This window comes from Ruditapes philippinarum, unplaced genomic scaffold (genome assembly GCF_026571515.1).
Source record: "Ruditapes philippinarum isolate M1 unplaced genomic scaffold, ASM2657151v2 ctg8548_1_1_1_1, whole genome shotgun sequence".
Classification (NCBI taxonomy): Eukaryota; Metazoa; Mollusca; class Bivalvia; order Venerida; family Veneridae; genus Ruditapes; species Ruditapes philippinarum.
This window is the reverse complement of record NW_026859387.1, coordinates 1-22514: the sequence shown is the minus strand read 5'-3', so window position 1 is coordinate 22514 and position 22514 is coordinate 1. Positions and strand designations below refer to the sequence as shown.

General features: G+C 32.9%; 2 protein-coding genes across 2 annotated transcripts; both read left to right on the top strand.

The window, feature by feature from the left end:
- The first annotated feature begins 9431 nt into the window (after positions 1 to 9431).
- Positions 9432 to 13147, top strand: LOC132756329 (uncharacterized). The gene is made up of 2 exons (XM_060747375.1): positions 9432 to 10774; positions 12553 to 13147. The coding sequence occupies exon 1, from the start codon at positions 9432 to 9434 to the stop codon at positions 10764 to 10766; it is 1335 nt and encodes a 444-aa protein (XP_060603358.1). The 3' UTR covers positions 10767 to 10774; positions 12553 to 13147.
- LOC132756328 (uncharacterized) lies at positions 11576 to 12808 on the top strand. Its single transcript, XM_060747374.1, has one exon. The coding sequence runs from the start codon at positions 11576 to 11578 to the stop codon at positions 12806 to 12808; it is 1233 nt and encodes a 410-aa protein (XP_060603357.1).
- Positions 13148 to 22514: the final 9367 nt, after the last annotated feature.

The window sequence follows — 22514 nt, the reverse complement described above, 5'->3', positions numbered from 1 at the left end:
AACCATTGGAAGCCATACATCTTAATTTAGTCTAACATCATGTCAACTTAAAGTGTTTCCTCAACATTGTCTCCTGACAGCTGCTGATGTTGAATGTTTTCTGGTTTTATTTCCTATACATTAAGACTAGGAGATTAAGTTTCTTTAAATGACTCACACACAGATATCTGGAGATAAAAATATCAGTTATAGATGTTTTCAAACAATCACATTTTATTATGCTTTTCAAATTAAAGATTTCAAGATTAAAAATTGATAATATTATGGGAAGGCATGGTCAAGTTCTTTATTCGTCAGACTCACTAGCCACATGGGTTCAATACCCCTCAGTGGCATGCTGTTGATGCCTTAAGCAAGAAACTTTATACACATTGTTCTGAGTATGGTTGGTTCAAGGTTACGAGCCTTGGACTAGTGACTGACTGTTAAACTGTCAAATGAGTGTGTGATGTTTCATTCCAATTTCCCTTCAGTAAAAAAAGTGTGACAGCAACACTTAAGCTGAGTTAGTACAATAGTTTTCCCTATTCTTCCAACAGTCCAGCTAAATTACACACACAAATTTGGCTAAAAGAAAACTCTGACATATACTGATACTGATATATATCCTAAATAAACATTTGTCTAGAAATATAGTCATACTACATGTGTTTCAGTAAACATCATGGCATCCTGACATGTTTAACTTACGAAACATTATTAATAGTTCATATTATCTCAAAAAATGTGTACAATGCAACTCTAAGGATTGTTACACAAGTCAAAGGTCCATAAGCATAGTTTTAAACAACCTATTGAACAAAGTACAGTTTCAAACTATATAAAAAAGAAGTTAAGCCAAAATATTCAGAAATTAACTTTGCAGACCTTTCAACATAGCCGGATTAAAAATGTGGCAGTGACCTATAGGCTAAACTGAGAACATTGGTTAAATGCAAGCTTCTGTATCATTTATACCCATTTAACAATGTACAAGTTACTGCCATGACTCTTGATTGAACATGAAAGTTGAAAAGTACATGTTGAAACATCTAAACTGAGGTTTATAATATCAGAATATCAAAATTCAGTTATACACTATGTTTTCTCTTTTCAGCTATCATACAGTGTACATTTAAAATTTGAATAACTGCATTATCCAACAGATTCTAACTTAATGACATTGTATCTAAATTCATGCAAACCTCTTCAATTTTAATGTCATTTTGTTCTCCCTTCATAGGCTTAGACATTTTAAGAGAAATTGAATTCCATGTATGGGGATAATTATACACATTGCATATTTCTGTATTTTCTCCAAAGAACAAATCCCTCCTGAATCAGACTAATTGTAAGTGTGAAATTTCTATTACAAGATAAGATTTCTAATCAAAATTTCAAATGAAAAAGATTTTTTTCTTCAAAAATGTTTGTATTTTTAAAACTTTGTTTCCGTTATTTTAAGAAACAACTGATATATTAACTATTTTGTTTTATAATTTTTCTTGTCCCAATAATTGTTTTTCCAAATCCAATTACACCAATCATCTGAGGACAAGTACTTAAACAAGTTCAGCAGAACAAATCCAATACATTCACTTTCAATCTAAGCATGTTCTTAACTTAAGTCAGTAGGGTAAGATCCATTACAAGCAAGCTTTTGAACAATTTCTTCAGGGCATTTGTCCATTACACAAATATAGCAGAATAAATACATTACACAAAGTCCATCAGGGAAAGTTCATGAACAAATTCAGATGGGAAAGTGAATTACAAAAAAAAAAATCAATCAGTGCAAGTGCATTACACAAATTCAGTAGGGAATGTCCATTACACAAATTCAGCAAGGAATGTCCATAACAAAAATTCAGCAGCAGGGAATATCCATAACTAAAATTCAACAGGGCAAGCCTATTACACAAATTCAGCTTCAGGGAATGTCCATTACATAATTCAACAGCAAGGAATGTCCATTACACAAATTCAGCAGCAAGGAATGTCAATTACTCAAATTCAGCAGTGATGTCCATTACACAAATTCAGCAAGACTGTCTATTATACAAATTTGGCAGCAGAAAATGTCCATTTCACAAATTCAGCAGGAAGGAATGTACACTACACAAATTCTGCAGGAAATGTCCATTACAAAAATTCAGCAAGGAATATCTACTACACAAATTCAGACGGGATTATTATGTCCATTACAGAAATTCAGCAGGGCATGTCCATTACACAAATTCAGCAGCAAAGAATGTCCATTACACAAATTCAGCAGGGAATGTCCATTACAAAAATTCAGCAAGGAATATCTACTACACAAATTCAGACGGGATTATTATGTCCATTACACAAATTCAGCAGGGCATGCCCATTACACAAATTCAGCAGCAAGGAATGTCCATTACACAAATTCAGCAGCAAGGAATGTCCATTACACAAGTTCTTTCAGGACAAGTGTTTAAAGGAATTTAGCAGGGGAACTGGTTTGCATGGCACAGACTAAGTCTGTATGGATAAAGACTAAGTTTCAGTGGAGTGTAGAACTGTTCTTTATTCTTCTTTTAACCTTATATTTTTACAGATCATAGGTAAAAAAAAATTAAACCAAACAATATTTTGAATTTTGAACACAATCAAATATTCACTTACAAAAATATATACATGTATATGATGTTTTAAAAGGAGATTGACATAATGTTCTGCATAATTTAGTACATTTTTTGTACATACAATTCCTTTCCAATTTGTCATTCAAATGACTAGCCTATCAGATCAGATTGCTGGCATTATTCCATTGGCAACTAAAAGTGAACAATTTTCAAATGAACTTGCACTGATATGATAATAATAAACAAGATTTTTATTATAACTACAATCTATGAATCAAACTTGTTAGTGGAATTAATCTATAACTGTACAGACTATATATGTACAAAAACATCAACAACAATAACAAGAGTGGCATTGTGGCTGACTGGTTAACACACCAGACTAGTAATTTGCTGACCAGTTTGGTTCAAATCCTGTCAGGGGCAGGCTGTTGTTTCCTTGAGCAAGAAACTATACATTCATTGCTTAGTACTAATTGGTTCCAGGAAAGGATTTCTGAGTGTTTCAATAAGCACAATCAAACTAAAATACTAAAAATAACAACAACAACAGAAACAACAAAAATACCTTCACTTGACTTTCATTATAGGAACAAAAATCTCAAAACCATTTTTGTGTCAAGAATTAAATGAAACGCTTTGATTATCATTGATTCGAGAGAGACACAACTAAAAATAATTATTTCTCAGTAGGAAAACTGAGCTTCTGGCTAACAAATGATAAAAAGTAATTACAGATTAATAGTCCTTCATTATTATATTGGGACAGAGCTGCATATGTAAGTTTTGTATTATGTTTTTAAGTTTTTGTTGCTTTTTTTTCAAGATTTATTCATATGCCTGGTATCTTACTTTTTGAATATCAGGGACAGAAAGGCACCTCAGCAGATATAACTGTTTTTCTGTATTCCAGGCACAAAAAGGCAACTTTGTATAGCCATGATGACTTTCTGTAATAATGCAGCTGTACAGCTATTCCTTGCACACAATAATTCAATGTGCTGAACAGAAGGGTCCTGAGAGGAGCTAAAACATTCAAGCCAGCAACCTTCTATCATATTACCACATGATGGCCACTATTTATGTTCTTTGTTGAAGAGATTCTATAGATACATATACACAAAATCTAAAAAATATTTTCTTTGTGAAAGAATTTAGCATCAAAGAGAAAGGTACCTTCTTCAATGTGCATATAGGGAATTGTATTGGATTTAGTGTTTAGACAGCTTGGTTCCATTTAATGCCAGGAAGATTTCCTTGTCAGACTGTTAAGTCAACATTGTATAATTATGTGTTTCCATCAAGGAAATATATTTTCCTGGTAGGACTACAAATTATGATAATGTCAGAAAATCAGAAAAACTTTACTGTCTGAGCTCAATATATTAGATTTAATGATATAATCATTTAAGCAGATATAAGATGTTTATTATGATGAAGTCTTTCAAAGATCTTACAGAAAGTGTGTCAAAAAAGAACATGAAGTTTATATAAACTCAGAGTGACATGCAGACATGTTTGTAAAGTGATGTAAAAAATTAGTTACTGGGAGTTACATGTATAATCTAAACACACAAATAATAGCCTTCTTCCTAAAAAATCTTTTTTTTGAAATAAAAAATTTGATGGTTCAAGAAAATCACGTGCGTTATCAAGGTTATTAATTCATAACAATTTACTACAAAGCAATTCATACCTTTTCAGCCATCTGAAGACTGCAGTATTTACTCAGGCATAACATAGACCGTCTGCCCATTAGATTACATGTAATACTATATTATAACTTACATCAGACACTGCATCGTGGGTTTGAGTCTTATATGGACACTTAAATTCTGTAATGAGAGGCAACTTTCCAACTTTAAACTTTAGACTTGCAGTGGGTTGGTTTTTCAACAGCTCTACCAAGGTCACAACACTGATGCCTGAACCATTATACAGCGATGAGCACTTAGTCCTGAACTCACAAGTTCTTCCATAATTGAGCACTTAGCCACAATTTTGCTATATAGCATGAACTGTGTTTTTTGTTGTTGTTTTTTTTTAAACAAACTAAATAACCCAATGGATAACTGTTAAAATTCATCAAATTATCTATTTGCAAAAATTAAATTCACCAGACAGAAAATGAAAATTTGTTTTCTATTATTGTAGAATTATTCATGGAGAACTTGGAAAAAAACAGAAATCTTATTCCTATCTGACAAGCAATCTTCATTTCCAGCCAGTAATTTAATAGATTTATTGTTTCCTCAATAAATACTGGCAATCTTTATATGCAGAATGGAACCCAAAGAAATACAATTACACTAGCAGTTCTTTGCAATATTTTACAAAAAGAATTTATATGCAGAGTAAATATTCCAAGATATTTTCCCTTTAAATAAAACCACCTAGAATCATAAAAGTTTATTACGTAACCTTTCGATACTGTATTAAGGATGTCTAGAAATATATTCAATTTGACAGATTTTGGAAAAGTGCATCATATCACTGTTAAGCCATCAGCATCCCCAGAGCTGTGTAAAAATTGCTAGTGATTTTGTTTCTAAAAGCAGAAGATCAAAGAATGAATTGTCCACTTTCCTAATTTACATATAGAGAGCAGTTTAAGGCAGGTTAGAGATATCGAGTGGTTTCCTTATTGTTTATGTATCTAATTATAGCCAAAATTCATTTTTCACCTTAATTCTTTTGATTTGACAATGACAAATGTATATGAAATGATTTATCTAAAAATAACACATTTAATCTTTAGTAAAGCTGATTGGCCGCTTTAAGATGGACTAGGAAGTGGGAGTGGCATACCGATATAGAAGCTTTAACTCAATCTTTCTTTGGATGAAGAAAAGAAAATTTTTTTTTGCATTCTCATAGTCGATGCCAGATTTCAAGAGCAATATGGATACATTATTTATTGTAATTGTCATGTTTTGGAATAGCTTCAAGAAGGAATACAGTTGTTTGTGATACCTCAGACAAATTATGTATTATTCTTCTACAAATTAGTAACACTTCTTTCCTGAACAGAAAATATTTGTTTCCATCTGAAATCTTAATCAATACTGATTTTATTAATGAAAATCTATTGAATTTCACAAGCTCGGACGGATTAAAGAATCATATTTGACAAAATCTGATAAAATTAACTGAAAATATTTTCTGAATGAAGTATATAAAATAAAGTTAAAACAATCTCAGTCTGCAGATAGTAAGCAAAATGATTAAAATAAGGTTCTCACAGTCTATCATAATTTGCAGTATTCATTTTTTTTTCTTAAAAAAGCTATAGATGCAGCAGCAACTATGAGAATAAATTCTAGTTACATTTTGACTCTTAAGTCACCTCCATTCTCTTTTCTCATAAAAAGTTGTTGTTGTTAGTAAACATATAAATAAAGTAATTTAACCTGCCCAAAGCACTTAACAATAATTCAGATTAATTGCCTATAACTTGCCAGAATGTGCAGCCACTAACTCACTGACCAGCCATTTCTTGATCAGTTTTTTTTCTCAAATAGGCTGCTAAATACATCACATTTTTCTCCAGTAGGAATCAAATACATGTGTATTGGAAATAAAGAACCAATAATGTATTGTCTTTTGATCGATCAAAGCTCCAAATAAGCTTGTCTTAAGAAATACAAATGAGCTCTCTGAGTTGTCTTTAGGAAGGCTTATGTCCACTTTGTATCTATAGAAAAGCGTATTGATCTTGGAATATGGTATATGGACATCCTTTTTTCCTTTTAAATTGAATACCAGTCAGGAAAATACAGCTTTCCTATTGTCCAAATTTTGAATATTAGCTCTGAATAAGCCAATCAAATCAAAAAGGATTTAGACTGGGTTACCAACTGATTATTATTGACCAGTGTCTAAGATAAAACTCATGAGTGGCGGTATGCCACTCATACCCTAGGCAAACGGAGAATGAATTGTCCCAGAATTTAATCAAGATTCTGAAATAACAGTGTTGATAGAATTTTCCGCTGATATTTGACATTATTGTTTAAAGTAACAAAGGACATTTTAAGAGGTTTAAGCAACTGTAACACTGTCATACCTGATATAAGATCATACAATTGACATCAGTAGTATTTAGTTCCACTCAAAGTGCACTGAATAAGTCCTGAAAAATGTTATTGATCAATGACTCGTATAGTAGATTGCTTCAGTAATTAGAAATAGAAATTAGTGATTTGTGTTCACAAGAATGTTAACTAAATGAATTTCTTTAATCTGTAAAACATGCCCCCCACATGTTCACAATAGACGTCAGTAAGAGTGCTGTAACCAGTTTTTTCCTGTTCACCTGTGATAACCTATCAGAACTTCATAATCCAATAATGCAAAAAATACAAAATAAAAATGTTGTTTTTTTCATGAGGCTTACTATCTGCATTTTAGAGGAGTTCTAAAGATAAGAAGATTATCATGAGTCTTATAGTATTTTTATTTTCTAGAAGTAGATTAGTGAGATTATAATGCTGTAATGTTTCAAGAATTCCATTACTTTTTCCTAATATTCATAATGGTGGTCTTGATGATAAGTTTTTATGATGTTTTTTTAGATTCACGAGGTTTTGTTTTTCTCTGAGAATTTCCAAACCTATAAGCTGAATAGGTTTGATATGTTAAGCTTTATTATCAATACTGCTGAAACAAGAGTACCACACTTACAGAGTCATTGCCCTTTGTTACTTTTCCTTGTCCAGAGCATAACTTGAAAACTAAAGGCCGGGCAATATACACCCAAATGTAAATTTGTTTGAGTAATTTATAAAAATAATCTTGTTGTTTATACAGAAGTGTCCCAATCAAGAAACTTGTCTTAAAAATGTTTTATATGATATTATAATTATGACCTCCAAGACTGAGGCACTTTTTACTTTAGGTGCAAAATTCATAAAACGTTTAGGCAATGCTATTTCACCAAATATAGAAGCATAGTATTTATCCACAAAGAAAGTTAAGATGTGTTTTCCTATAACTTAGTCTACATAAAGTAAGTGACTCCTGGGGCAGGGCCAATTTTGACCCAAGGGTCATGATTAATATATAACTTTGCAGAAATCTACAACATGATGCTATATGTGCCAAATATCTAAGCTCTGGGCTTTGTAGTTTCCCTATATATCAGTTTATATAAATCAAGTGTCGGCTGGGTGGGCCAATATTTACCCAAGGGGTATGATTAATATCAGTTTTTCAGAGGTCCACAAGGTAATGCTATATGCTAAATATCTTAACTCTTGGCATTACAGTTTCACAAAATAAGACTAAAATGTGCTTTCTCTTGCAAGACCTTATCAACTAAGTGACCCCAGGGGCATGGCCAATATATATGGCCCATGAGGCATGATTTAAGTACCAATTTTGTAGATGCTTAGAATGTGTCAAATATCTAAACTCTAGGCAGTGTTACAGTTTTACCAAATTAAGACTTATTATTAAGTATGTGTTTTCCTATACAAAACTGTATCCAGGGTTGGGGCCAATATTATTGACCATAGGGGCATGATTTCCAGTTATTTTGTGGTCCACAAAGTGATGTTACATTCGGAATATCTAGGCTCTAGGCATAGTACGTTTCACACTTTAAGTTTAATGCTTTTAATAAACACTTGTAATCCATGTTAAATTTATATTTGAAAATATCAACCTGTTTTCTCTCTAAGGTAGATAGATATTAATCTAGTAACAACTGTTCCAGACAAACAGTAGATGTTCTGTTGTAAATCTCTCATCTTGTATGATCACTAAAAAGATTATCTATAGTGAATGAATCTCTAAACAAACACATCAAACATGAGTAATGCTTTCACCTGTTACAAAATTGTACTAATGCATTAAAGCACCTGTTTCATGTACACAGATTGAGTGAAAATTAATAAAAAGGTAATTAATTATTTTTAAATGACAACTTGCTTTGAAGTAAAAATGTAACAATTTTCACAATTGGGTTGACTTTATCATGCATTAAAGCACATATCTCATGTACTAATTGACAAAGTACAAATTTAGCCTATACATTAAAGCACATATCTATTGTACTAAATGACAGAATAGGAAAATAATATCTGAGAACTTTTTATTGTAAATGCTTTTACAGAAACAACATCTTTTCACTAAGTTGGCGTGTATTAAAGCACATAATATTTCTCGTGATCTTGCAAAATTTCTGAACTCAACTGATGAATTCTATTAAGAATTATACTGCACTAAATTTGTATACAGTGCACACATTTTTCTTTGACAGTCTTAATTTAATGTCAATGATTTTAATATTAAAATGATAAAATGCAGCATCAAATACAAATAATCTGGACTGACTGCACAGATGTGCTGAGGCTGTGCTATCTATAGACTAGCTATTTAAATCATTTAAAGAATAAGAAATTTTAACAAACAGACCTATAATATGCAGGTATTTAAGCACCTGTGATATAAAGAAAGCACAATTTAAGTCTCCTTAGTTACAAAATTTTACAACCTCATTCCATAGTAATGATTAATTGCTCAAAACTTAAAGTGTCAATTAAAGCAACTACCTTATACATGAGGATGCTTTTTCAGATAAAGTCTCCAAATAACATTATTTTTCATCAAGCCTTCGGCTTCACATGTACAAAATAGCATTTCATTTTGAATTTATGGTTTAAGTCGCGTATTCAAAGGTTTAAATTTTCCGCTATATCGCGGACATGCGCGTGACTACCGGAAGTAATAACCGGAAGCATGAAACACATGTTTTCACTTTTTGTTTTGGCGTTGTGGTTGTCGCGTGTTCTTAAAAGTTTAAGTTATTTTAAAACTTATTTTACGTTTAACCGCATTAATATGGCCCAAGAGGCTCTTCTCGATAGGATAGACCTTCATGCTTTGGGTGAGGAGGGAGATTTTTCTGGGTTTTCGGACCAAGAAATTACCGGTAAGAAAGAGAAAAAGTCTTCGGACAAAAAACGGTTAAAATCCGTCGTGGTGGAGAAAGAAAATAAACCCCCTCGTGGTAAAGGCAAAAAACAGTCAGGTAATACTTTGAATACTATTTCTTCGGAAATATCGGACAGAAATTTATCCTCGGATAAATTTGATTTGAAAAAATTATCTAATAAGGATATTGAAGGTCTTAGGACTCTTCTTGGTATACAGCCTGTTGTTCAACAGAATCCTCAGTTTCTCCATGATTGTGATAACTATGACTATAATGAGGATAATTATGATTATATGGATGATGAATCTGTGAATGATAACTATTCTGCTGTTCCTGCAGCATTAAAACCTAACCTTAGGGTGGAGGTTGCTGCCCAAGATGTTGATATTGAAGATACAGGGATTCGTAATCTGTCAAAAGATTTTTCTTCGGCTTTTGATGATGGTTGTACTGATAATAGACTTGAGTCGGATAGTGATACATGGGATCTTCCCAAATTAAAGATACCAGAGAAAGGTGAGCCAGTGAATGAGTCCTTGGCCAATTTAATTAACACGGCATTTACTGCCCAGTGTGACTTAGACTCTATTTTGAATAAGTACCAAGTACCTAAGAATTGTGATAGGGCCATTCCGCCCATTGTTAACCAGGAAATATGGAAAACATTAGACAAAAGAGCCCATTTTCAAGATAAGTTTATGGTGGACATACAAAATCTTGTGGTTTCGGGCCTAGGTCCAGTTGTTAAGTTGCTTGAGTTTGTGAAAAAGAACAATCTTATGAAAAACGAGGCAAAATGTATCTTCTCTGACCTGTTTACTGTTCTGGGTCAGGTGCAATACAACCTCAGTTTGAGGAGGAGATATCTTATAAGACCGTATTTGAAGAAGAAGTATTCTTCATTGTGTAGTATTTCGATGCCTATAACAACCAAACTTTTTGGTGACGATGTTTCAAAAGAAGTCAAAAGTTGTGATGCTTTATCGTACATTGGTAAGGATTATACTTACAGCAATTATAGAGGTGTTCAGCGTAGACGCTCTGGTCGAGGATTTGTTAACTCAAATTTTAGTAATTACGGCTACCAGTCATCTACATACAATCAGCGTTCTGGCTTTAGGACTAGACCGTATCCGTTACGTGGACAATCTTTCAAGATTGGTCTAGGCGGACGAGGAAGAGGTATGAGAAGAGGTGCCTTGGCTTCTGCTACAGCCAGTGCCCCAAACGATCAGGAATAAATGAAAGGGTAAGTCAAGTTGGACGTACACAGTATTTTTTAAGTGTATGGAAAAAATTTACCTCAGATCCTTGGATCTTGAATGCAGTTTCGAGGTATAAGATAGATTTTAATGAAAATCCTTTTCAAAGAAGCATTCCTAATGAAATTCCTTTTTGTTCAGATCAAAAAACAATTGTTCATAATGAAATTCAAGATTTGTTGAAAAAAGGAGCAATTATTAAATCAGAATCAGAGATTGATCAATTTATTTCAACAATATTTATTGTTCCTAAACCTAATAATAAATTTCGACCAGTTATAAACTTGAGATTTTTAAATGAGTTCGTACAATATAGTCATTTTAAACAGGAAACATTTTCTATTGTTTTGGATTTGATTAAACAAAATGATTTTATGACAAAAGTTGATTTATCTGATGCATATTTCTCTATTCCTATACATCCTTCACACTGGAAATATTTGAAGTTTTCATTCAATTCTATTTTATACTCATTTGTATGTTTACCATTTGGTTTGAAAATAGCCCCATATTTGTTTACTAAAGTATTACGTCCCATTTTTGCTTGGTTTAGACAGCAAGATATACGCTGTTCTTATTATATTGATGATTCTATTAATTTCAATGAGTTGTCACATGTGTGTTTGAATAATACGGTTACTATTACAAAGACATTACAGAGTTTAGGATTTACTATAAATGAGAAAAAGTCTGTGCTAATCCCTTGTCAGAGAATTATTTTCTTTGGTCATATTATTGATACAGTTCAATTCAAGGTATTTTTGACTGATGAAAAAGTACAGAAAATTATGTCGAAAGCATCCTATTTATTGCAACATGAGGTTGTTTTGGTCAGACAGTTGGCATCTTTTATAGGTGTGATAGTTAGTTCTTTTTATGCAATTTTAGAAGGGCCACTACATTATAGAGCCCTTGAAAGAAACAAGTTGATAGGTTTAGGTCAAACTATGAATTTTGATAATAAAGTTAGTTTGTCTACGAAAAGTATTCAAGAAATTCAATGGTGGTTACAAAACGTGAAGAATAAAAATGGTAAAAGAATCAGGCCTATTTCTGTATCCAGAAGGTGTTTTACAGATGCGTCGATGGAAGGTTATGGTGGAATAGACCTGATTTCTGGCTTGCACACACAAGGCAGATGGAAAAATCAGGAATGTGGTTATCATATTAATTATTTGGAACTCCTTGCAGTTTTTTACTGCATGCAAGCATTTTACAATGAATTTTGTGATATTCATATTGAGATTCATTCAGATTCTGTTTCAGTGGTAACTTACATAAATAATTTTGGTGGTATGAATTCTTTGGAATTAGATGACCTTTCAAAATGTTTATGGGAATGGTGTTTAAGTAGAAATATATATATTTCTGCTGTACATGTCCCTGGTAAATTAAATAAAAGTGCTGATTATTATTCTAGAAATTTTTCAGATTCCACTGAATGGACATTGAAAAAAGATATTTTTGAAAGATTATGTAGTCACACATTTATGCCTAACATAGACCTTTTTGCTTCTAGACTTAATAATCACTTACCTAAATTTGTTTCATGGTTTCCCGAACCAGGGGCTTACGCAGTTAATGCTTTTTCATTATCATGGAAGGATATGATACCATACATCTTTCCTCCATTTAATTTAATTGGGAAAGTACTAAATAAAATTGTTATTGATGAGGTTGATAGAGCTCTAATGGTTGTTCCTTTTTGGTTCACACAACCTTGGTTCCCTATTCTACTTGAAAACCTTTGTGATTTTCCTATCAGGTTACCCAGACACAGAGATCTTCTAGTTTTGCCGCACAATGGAACATTACACCCATTAGGAAGAAAATTAAAAATGATTGGAGTGGTGTTATCAGGGAAAGCCTGCAGAGTAAGGGAATTTCATCAAATGTTGCAGATTTCATCACGGAATCTTGGTCACAGGGCACAAGAAAACAGTATAGCAGTGCCTGGAAAAGATGGTATATGTGGAATTCTATTAGATGTTCCAGTCCAATTTGTTCGTCTGAAGGTGTAGTCGTGAGTTACCTGTATTTTTTATTTCAATCTGGTATGTCATATTCGGTTATAAATCTTCATAAAGCGATGTTAATGCAAACATTGTCCTTATTGGGAAATACATGGTGTAGTGACAACAAAATGATTGTAAGATTCATGAGAAGTGTATTTTTACATAAACCGGCTAAACCGCGTTATATAATGATTTGGGATGTTTCTGTTGTTTTGTGTTATTTACAAAAGTTAATGCCATTATCTAGGTTATCTTTGAAATTATTAACTTTTAAAACCTTAGCCTTGATTGCTCTTGCAACTGCACCAAGAGCTCAGACTTTGTGTTCTTTAACTTTAGACAATATGTTTATTTAACAACAGGCAGTTGTTTTCACATTCACGGATATTTTGAAGACATCCAAGACAGGTCAATATTACTCTATAAGGATAGAGCATTATCTGGAAGAAAATATGTCCAATGCATACTCTACTTTATTATGTTAAAAAGACTGCTGATATTAGAAAAAGTAAAAAGGTGTTTGTTTCATATGTTACCTTTAATGCTGTTTCTTCGAGCACTTTTGGCAAGATGGTTAAAAAATGTGTTAAGTTTAGCAGGGATTGATATAACTAAATATAAGGCGCATTCTTATAGAGGAGCATCAGCTTCGGCTGCCTATAATAAAGGATGTTCAATAAGGGAGATTTTAAAAACTGCTGATTGGAAATCATCTAAAAATTTTCATAAGTTTTATTGTAGAAACTTAGAATCTGGTATTTCTTATAATGATGCTGTTTTTGGAACATAGAATATTTTTGGGGTATTAAACTTGGAAAATATTTGTTTTTTGTTGCCTTTAAAGATGCTATTTTGTACATGTGAAGCCGAAGGCTTGATGAAAAATAATGGACCCCATCCAAGCTTTAGTGCAGGATGGAGGGCATTATTTGAATAAAGCCGGAGGCTGAGCATGTACAAACCCTCCCTTGTGTATAGTATCATAGTATGTGATTAATGTCTTATTATATAATATAGAGGTTTTAACCCTCCCTTAGTTGCTTTATTGCAACAAAAAACACTCTTTAAATGAGTGAAAACATGTGTTTCATGCTTCCGGTTATTACTTCCGGTAGTCACGCGCATGTCCGTGATATAGCGGGAAATTTAAACCTTTGAATACGCGACTTAAACCATAAATTCAAAATGAAATGCTATTTTGTACATGCTCAGCCTCCGGCTTTATTCAAATAATGCCCTCCATCCTGCACTAAAGCTTGGATGGGGGTCCATTTTATCACAAATTTATTACAAATCCAATGAAGGCCTTCCATCTGATGATAAAATTTCTCTGAGCTAATGACCTAGGTCTGAAAAAATGTCCAACAATTCTGTGCCAGTAATATGTTATAATAATCTGAGATTATAAGATAAAAAAGCATTTCATAAACTCTTTAAATCCAAAAGTGTTTTTTCGAACCCCAGTAAGAACATTTCAAACCCCAGTACAAACAATCTTTTGCAGTTAAAGCTTCAAGGTGCTGTACAACCCATCATAAATTAGTAAACCTGTAACTGTAAAAGTTTGATTGAACTTTTTGATCAGCTAGGAAAACCTAAAAAATAAATTTAATTCCTGAGTAAGTCTATTGTCAAAGTTAACATATTCAGATTCCTACTTCTTCAATAACATTATAGCTGTCTGAAAGACATTATGCTCCTGACTATTCATTCTCAGTACTTTTTGATACACAGGTCATTGATAACTTTAAGGAAAAAAGTACAAAATAATTTTATAAAAAAACCATGACAGAGTTTATAATGTTCTCTTGTTGAAAGTCATATTTAATAAGTATTTGGGGCATATCTCAAAGAGTTTAGTGAAATGATGGGTGGTGCAATATACCTAATCTTAAACTGCCTAGATAAAAAAAGGAGCCTTAGTTTGTCAAAATCTATGACACAGTTATGTAATATCTGTACAATTGATAATGATTATAATCAGTATTTCAAGTGGGTAAGAAAAGTTATAAAAATACAAGTTTTAAATTAAAAACTGAGTGATGAAGAGATAGGAATAATGAACAACAGGTTTAACAGCAACCAAATTTGATGAACAAGTCTGGTTTCAGTGATATCATCATCTTCTTCAATAGGGTAATGGGAGATACTAAAACATAAACAAGAGGGCCATGATGGCCCTGAAGTCGCTCCCTGTATATAGGCCCCCGGAGCATGGCCACTTTAAACACCAGGGCTTTTATTTGAACAAACTTGGTAGGCACCCATTAGAATATGTTTCATGCTAAACATCTAAGGTCTAGCTCGTTGGGTTTTTTAAAAAGAAGACTTTTTAAAGTTTTTTCTTTACACACATAGTTAAAAACAATGACACACCTGGGGCAGGGCCAGTTTTGACCCCAGGGCTTTTATTTGAACAATCTTTGTAGACACTTGAAAATGTTTCATGCTTAATATCTAAACTCTAGCTATTCGGGTTTTTTCAAAAAAGATTTTAAGTTTTTGCTATACACATTTAAGGAAAATCAATGTCCCCCGGGGCGGGGCCAATTTTGAACCCAGGACTTTTATTTGAACAAACTTTGTAGACACTCACTAGAAGAAGCTTCGTGCTTAATATCTAAACTCTAGCTATTTGAGTTTTTTCAAAGAAGATTTTTTAAATTTTTGCTATACACATATAAGGAAAAAGAATGACCCCCGGGCCGGGCCAATTTTGACCCCAGGGCTTTTATTTGAACAAACTTTGTAGACACTCACTAGAAGATGTTTCATGCTTTGTATCTAAACTCTAGCTATTTGATTTTTTTCAAAGAAGTTTAAATGCTATAATGTACACATATAAGGAAAATCAATGACCCCCGGGGCAGGCCAATTTGAACCCAGGGCTCTTATTTGAACAAACTTGGTAGACATCCATTAGAAAATGTTTCATGCTAAATATCTTAGCTCTAGCTCTTTGGGTTCTTTAAAAGAAGATTTTTTTAAGTTTTTACTATATGCATAAAGGGAAAATCAATGACCCCCTGGGGCTGGGCCAATTTTGACCCCAGGGCTTTTATTTGAACAAAAATCATAGACACCTATTAGAAGATGTTTCATGTCTAGCTCTTTGGGTTCTTTAAAAGAAGATTTTTAAGTTTTTACTATATGCATATAGGTAAAATCAATGATCCCCTGGGGCGGGGCCAATTTTGACCCAAGGGCTTTTATTTGAACAAACTTTGTAGACACCCATTAGAAGATGTTTCATGCTAAATATTTTAGCTCTAGCTCTTTGGGTTCTTTAAAAGAAGATTTTTTAAAGTTTTTACTATATGCATTAAGGGAAATTCAATGACCCCCTGGGGTCGGGCCAATTTTGACTTTTATTTGAACAAACTATGTATACACTCACTAGTAGATGTTTCATGCCAAATTATCTAAGCTCTAGCTCTTTGGGTTTTTTTAGAAGAAGATATTTAAAGTTTTTTCTTTCGGTTGCCATGGCAACCAGAGTTCTGCATGGAATTAAATTCTTTGAACAATTTTGAAAGGTGACCACCAAAGGAACATTCCTGTGAAGTTTGGATGAAATTGGTTTATGAGAAGATGTCATTTAAAGTAAAAGGTTACGGATGCCGGACAGACGGTCGGATGCCGGACAGACGGCCGGACGCCGGACGAAAAGCGATCACAAAAGCTCACCCTGTCACTTTGTGACAGGTGAGCTAAAAACAACAGAAGATGCTGACATGATTGACTCACAGATGGTGATATTGACATCCTATAGAATGAGTATGATTATTTTCTCCCTCACTTCGTTTGTCCGAAAATAAAATATTTCTTTTCTAAAAATACCTTCTAAATAAACAACAACAGCCGATAATTGTACATATAGCATGGGCTGGCTACCATTTCGATTTATTTCATTAATCATACAAGAACAAAACCATTGAAAAAGAGTTCAGCAGTTAACATCTGATAATATAAAACACTATATTGTCAACTATATAACTAAATGTAATAAACATGTTCTCTGAATAATGTCTTCCATATTAGTTATATATTCCACCAGATTAATCACATAAACAAGTACACCAGAAAGCCAGAACACTGCGAGCCGGCTGCTTCAACCCAAACCTGAATATTTATCTTTTTAACCCCCAAACTTTTTTTTTTTTTTTTTTTTTTTTTTTTTAAATTTGAGGGGGACGGGGAAGTAGAAGGTAGGTATCCGAGGCTACAAACAGTTGAGTGTACCTTTCACCCCTGACCTCCTGAAAAGGACCTATACTTAAATTTGGAAAAAAAAAAATTACTGAGTAAAAAACAACCTTCCTTATAGTAGCTAACCTCGAAAGTGATTTCTGGCGCTAATAACCCACCAATAGCACGTGCGTTATCTACCCCAATGAGCTAAATACCGAAAAGAAAAGAAATTATAATTCTCCCTATAGGTATTTATTCAAAGTAGATCTTACAATAATAATAAAAACTAACTTACAATAATGATAAAAAAAAAACTTACAATAATAATAAAAAAAAAAATAATTATAAACAAGAGGGCCATGATGGCCCTGGATTGCTCCCCTGACCCATCAACCGCATCCAGGCAATGTCATAGACAAGCATCCTGGCCAAGTTTGACAATTGAGTTAAAAATGTGACCTCTAGTGTGTTAAAAATGTTTTCCATATTTGGGCAATGTGACCTTATTTTTGGCTTGAGACGACTCATATTCAAACTTGACCTAAAAATCATCAAAACAACCTTTCTGACAAATTTCCAGGATATTTGGATCAAAACTGCAGCCACTACAGTGTTAAAAGGATTTTTCTATTTTTAGCTTCTATGACCTAAATTTTGACCGGAGATGATCCATCTTCGAACTTGACCTAGAAATCATCAAAACAACCTTCAAAACTGCACCCACTAGAGTGTTAACAAGCTTTTTCTATTTTTAGCTCCTGTGACCTAGTTTTTAACCGGAAATGACCCATCTTCGAACTTGACCTAGAAATCATCAACACAACCTTCCTGACAAATTTCCAGAATATTTGGATCAAAACTGCAGCCACTAGAGTGTTAACAAGCTTTTTCTATTTATAGCTCCTGTGACCTAGTTTTTGACTGGAGATGATCCATCTTCGAACTTGACCATGAAATCATCAAAACAACCTTCCTGACAAAGTTCGCTAATATTTTTATCAAAACTGCAGCCACTAGAGTGTTAACAAGCTTTATCTATTTTTAGCTCCTGTGACCTAGTTTTTGACCCCAGGTGACCCATCTTTAAACTTGATCTAGAAATCATCAAAACAACCTTCCTGACAAATTTCCAGAATATTTGAATCAAAAATGCAACCAGTAGAGTGTTAACAAGCTTTTTCTAATTTTAGCTCCTGTGACCTAGTTTTTGACCGGAGATGACCCATCTTCGAAATTGACCTAGAAATCATTTAAACAACCTTCCTGACAAATTTCCAGAATATTTGGATCAAAACTGTAGCCACTAGAGTGTTAACAAGCTTTTTCTATTTTTAGCTCCTGTGACCTAGTTTTTGACCGGAGATGACCCATCTTCAAACTTGACCTAGAAATCATCAAAACAACCTTCCTGACAAATTTCCAAAATATTTGGATCAAAACTGCAGCCACTAGAGTGTTAACAAGGTTTTTCTATTTTTAGCTCCTGTGACCTAGTTTTTGACCGGAGATGACCCATCTTCGAACTTGACCTAGAAATCATCAAAACAACCTTCCTGACAAATTTCCAGAATATTTGAATCAAAACTGCAGCCACTAGAGTGTTAACAAGCTTTTTCTATTTTTAGCTCCTGTGACCTAGTTTTTGACCGGAGATGACCCATCTTCAAACTTGACCTAGAAATCATTAAAACAACCTTCCTGACAAATTTCCAGAATATTTGGATCAAAACTGCAGCCACTAGAGTGTTAACAAGGTTTTTCTATTTTTAGCTCCTGTGACCTAGTTTTTGACCGGAGATGACCCATCTTTAAACTTGCCCTAGAAATCATCAAAACAACCTTCCTGACAAATATCCAAAATATTTGGATCAAAACTGCAGCCACTAAAGTGTTAACAAGCTTTTTCTAATTTTAGCTCCTGTGACCTAGTTTTTGACCGGAGATGACCCATCTTCGAACTTGATCTGTCTTTCATTGAGACAAACATTCTGACAAAGTTTGACAATGATCCATTCAAAACTGTGACTCCTAGACTGTTAACAACCTAATTGTTGACGACGAACGACGCACAACGCACAACGACGGATGCCGGACATAGCCCCATCACTATACCTCACCTTGACCACTTCGTGGTCAGGTGAGCTAAAAATATGGCAAAAATACATATGAACAAGATAACTGCACGCAGTGTTAACACTCACGGGTCTGATAAAAATTCTAAGTTAAAAAATATTGCTTTTAGAATTATGCCCATTGTCTAACAACTGAACCTTGTCATAATAAGCAAGTAAAACATTGAGTTCCATGTTGATCACTTTTATAATGACTTTTACTTTGAAACTGACATGCTTAAAATCTGGCATGTACCATAAAGCTATTATCGCATAAAAAAATTATTGGCATTATATGAGACACCCGCTTTTCACAACTTTCATGATGTTCACAAGTTGTACTTTATACAACAGTTTATACCTACATTATCTATGGGTAGATATATCATTGCAAATCTATCTAAAATCACTCCTTGAGGATTCTTATGTCTAATTAATATCATTTAATGACATAAACACAAATCGGATTATTAATGACATGAATCTGAATGGAATTATCATCAATCTAGAGTGTGATGTCATGTGATCTTTCCATATCTTTTCTGACATCAACAGAAAAAAAATATTTTGGTGAAATATTATGAATATTTTTATTGACATCAAAATAATGAAATATTGTGTGTTACTCTGAATTTTTGACATTTTTCTCATTCCTATCTTTATAGAGTGATTTCTGTACAAACTTGGCTTATCAACAGTAATAAACAGGTAGGATTTGTTTTGTTTGTTTCCTTTGGGTTTATTATTTCCTTTGGGTTTATTACATTACAGCAACTGCTCCAAGCTTTCTGCGTGAGAGATATATGTGTAAACAATTTGTTTTTGCCAAAATGTGACTAACTGATAAACGCATAAATCATGGGTGGGTTTTTATTTCAGCATAATATAATGATATACCTGATTTCAGTTAAGAAAGCTGAGCAATAATTTATGTTGTTGATTTAAGAACTTTTATATCATGAATAGAATTTTCAATTGCAATTGACTTCAATTGCATCAGACTAGTTATCTAAGGGTTGCTGACAGCGTGGGTTCAAACACTGTCAGGGGCAAGCCGTTGTTTCCTTGCGCAAGAAACTTTACATTCATTGCTAAGTATTGGTTGGTTCCAGGAACGGATTCCAGAGTGTTTCAATAAGCTTATAGCTTCCAAACAATCAAACTAAAATAAATTTGTATATACCAATTGCAATTGACAGAATTGCTTCGGGATCCACCAAAGAAAGTCCATTTAAAAATCCAACAACAAGAAATGCATGAATTAGTAATGATAGAACCAACAATAAAGAACAAAACAAACAGTGAAATGTGTCCTCCAGAGAGCATATTTTATGAGATACATATGTAAGTAACATAAATAAGTCTACTATAAAATCTTAGCTTGCAGACTGACATTTGACTGCAAGGTTCTTCCAATTTTCTAAGCCACAAGTAATCATGATCTTTCAAGACAGTCTTTTGATACCTTATTAGAAACATTACACAATTAATGAATTAACAAAATTCAAATTTATTTACTCCCCTACATGTATGTAATACTAAGAGGATATTTTTTCGTTTGAGTGAAATATGGAATATATTTTCACGAAACATGATAAAATGCCACATATTTTCGCGAGCCGGGACGGCGAGTGAAAATATGTCGCATTTTATCATGTTTCGTGAAAATATATACCATATGTCACGAAAAACGAAAAAAAATAACCTTTTTATTTAATTTCATTATCAAAAAAAAATGGTTATGAACCCCCTTGCTTGCTACGCAACTGCAATTGCACAACGCGCAGTAATATAGATGAGTCTTGTATTGCACGCGATATTTGATATATTGGTGTTCGGATTTATTTTCTTAGTTAGACCATTTTCTATCATTCTAAATAGTTTTCAAGACAAAATTCAACAAAAAGTTGTTTTGTATTTATCAGATTTTTCAAACAAAATGGCAAAAGAAGTTCCTTAAAACAAATATGAGTGATAACTCCGCCCACTTTCATAATTATATTTTAATTTATTTTTAAAAAATATGAAATATATTTGACTGATAAAGCACCATATTTCATGGGTAAAATTAAATAAATAGAGGATATTCAAGTTTTGTCTATAAATACATGATTTATTTTCATCGAGTGGTATGAAAATAAATATTTCATGAGTGGCGGTAGCCACGAGTGAAATATGGTAATTTTCATGCCACAAGATGAAAATAAATCATGTATTTATAGAAAAAACTTGAATTTTCTGTTTATTATATACATTTTTCTCTTTTTTGACATTAAAATTTGAAAGACTTTCCCTCAAATTTTGTGTACTGGCAGAATTTAAAAGAAAGTAGTCCGGCAAGACACCAGTGAAAATACGGAAAATATGTTTCACTGCAGTGAAAAATAAATTTTTACAGTGAAAATACGGAAAATGAAAATACGCAATTTATTCATCAATATTTCTCAATATTTCATTTGTAAGTATATAATAAAATGTATTATTGGCGTCTGCGCCGAAGCGCGACGCCCCTTATGGAATGAAATCAAATTTTATGAAAGGGCAATTGCAACTTCTCGGGCCTTTTCGTCGGTCATAATAGCCGATCATTCCGATTGGATGAGGGTGTTTGATTATCAAAAATGAAATGTCGCGACATGTACAATGAATAGCGAACTAGAGAATTTCGCAATGCAAACATTTTCAAATGAAATTATCTTATCCATCAATTAATCTTCATATTTCTATTAGTACACAGTGGGTTATTATGTATTGCTGTACCTATAAATAGAATGATGACTTTAACATTGTGAAAGTCCGAAAATCTATTTATAGAAGTAGTTTTAGCTTAACGAAACAGTCATTCGTGTCACGCTTTGGTAATAAATAATGAACTTGAGAATTTTACAGGAAATAAATTGCAAAAGTTTTATGTCTTTCTTCCAGCCATTCATAAATATTATACAATTCTGGTAAAAACTAATTAATCATCAAAAAGTTTATAAGAATATCTGGTCATCAGATGTCTACTAATTCAGCTTCACTTGCTGCATTTTTCTTGCTTGGACGCCCTTTGATGCTTTGCATCAATGCTTTTCTTGTTATTACATTATAATCAGCAGTAATTTTAAATGTCTCTTAGAGGTATTTACTTATGTTTCAATGTTAGTACAACAGTAAACATCAATTACTGCTAGTGTTACAGTTTACATAAATTACTGCTAGTGTAACAGTTTACATCAATTACTGCTAGTGTTACAGTTTACATCAATTACTGCTAGTGTTACAGTTTACATAAATTACTGCTAGTGTTACAGTTTACATAAATTACTGCTAGTGTTACAGTTTACATCAATTACTGCTAGTGTAACAGTTTACATAAATTACTGCTAGTGTAGCAGTTTACGTTAATTACTGCTAGTGTAACAGTT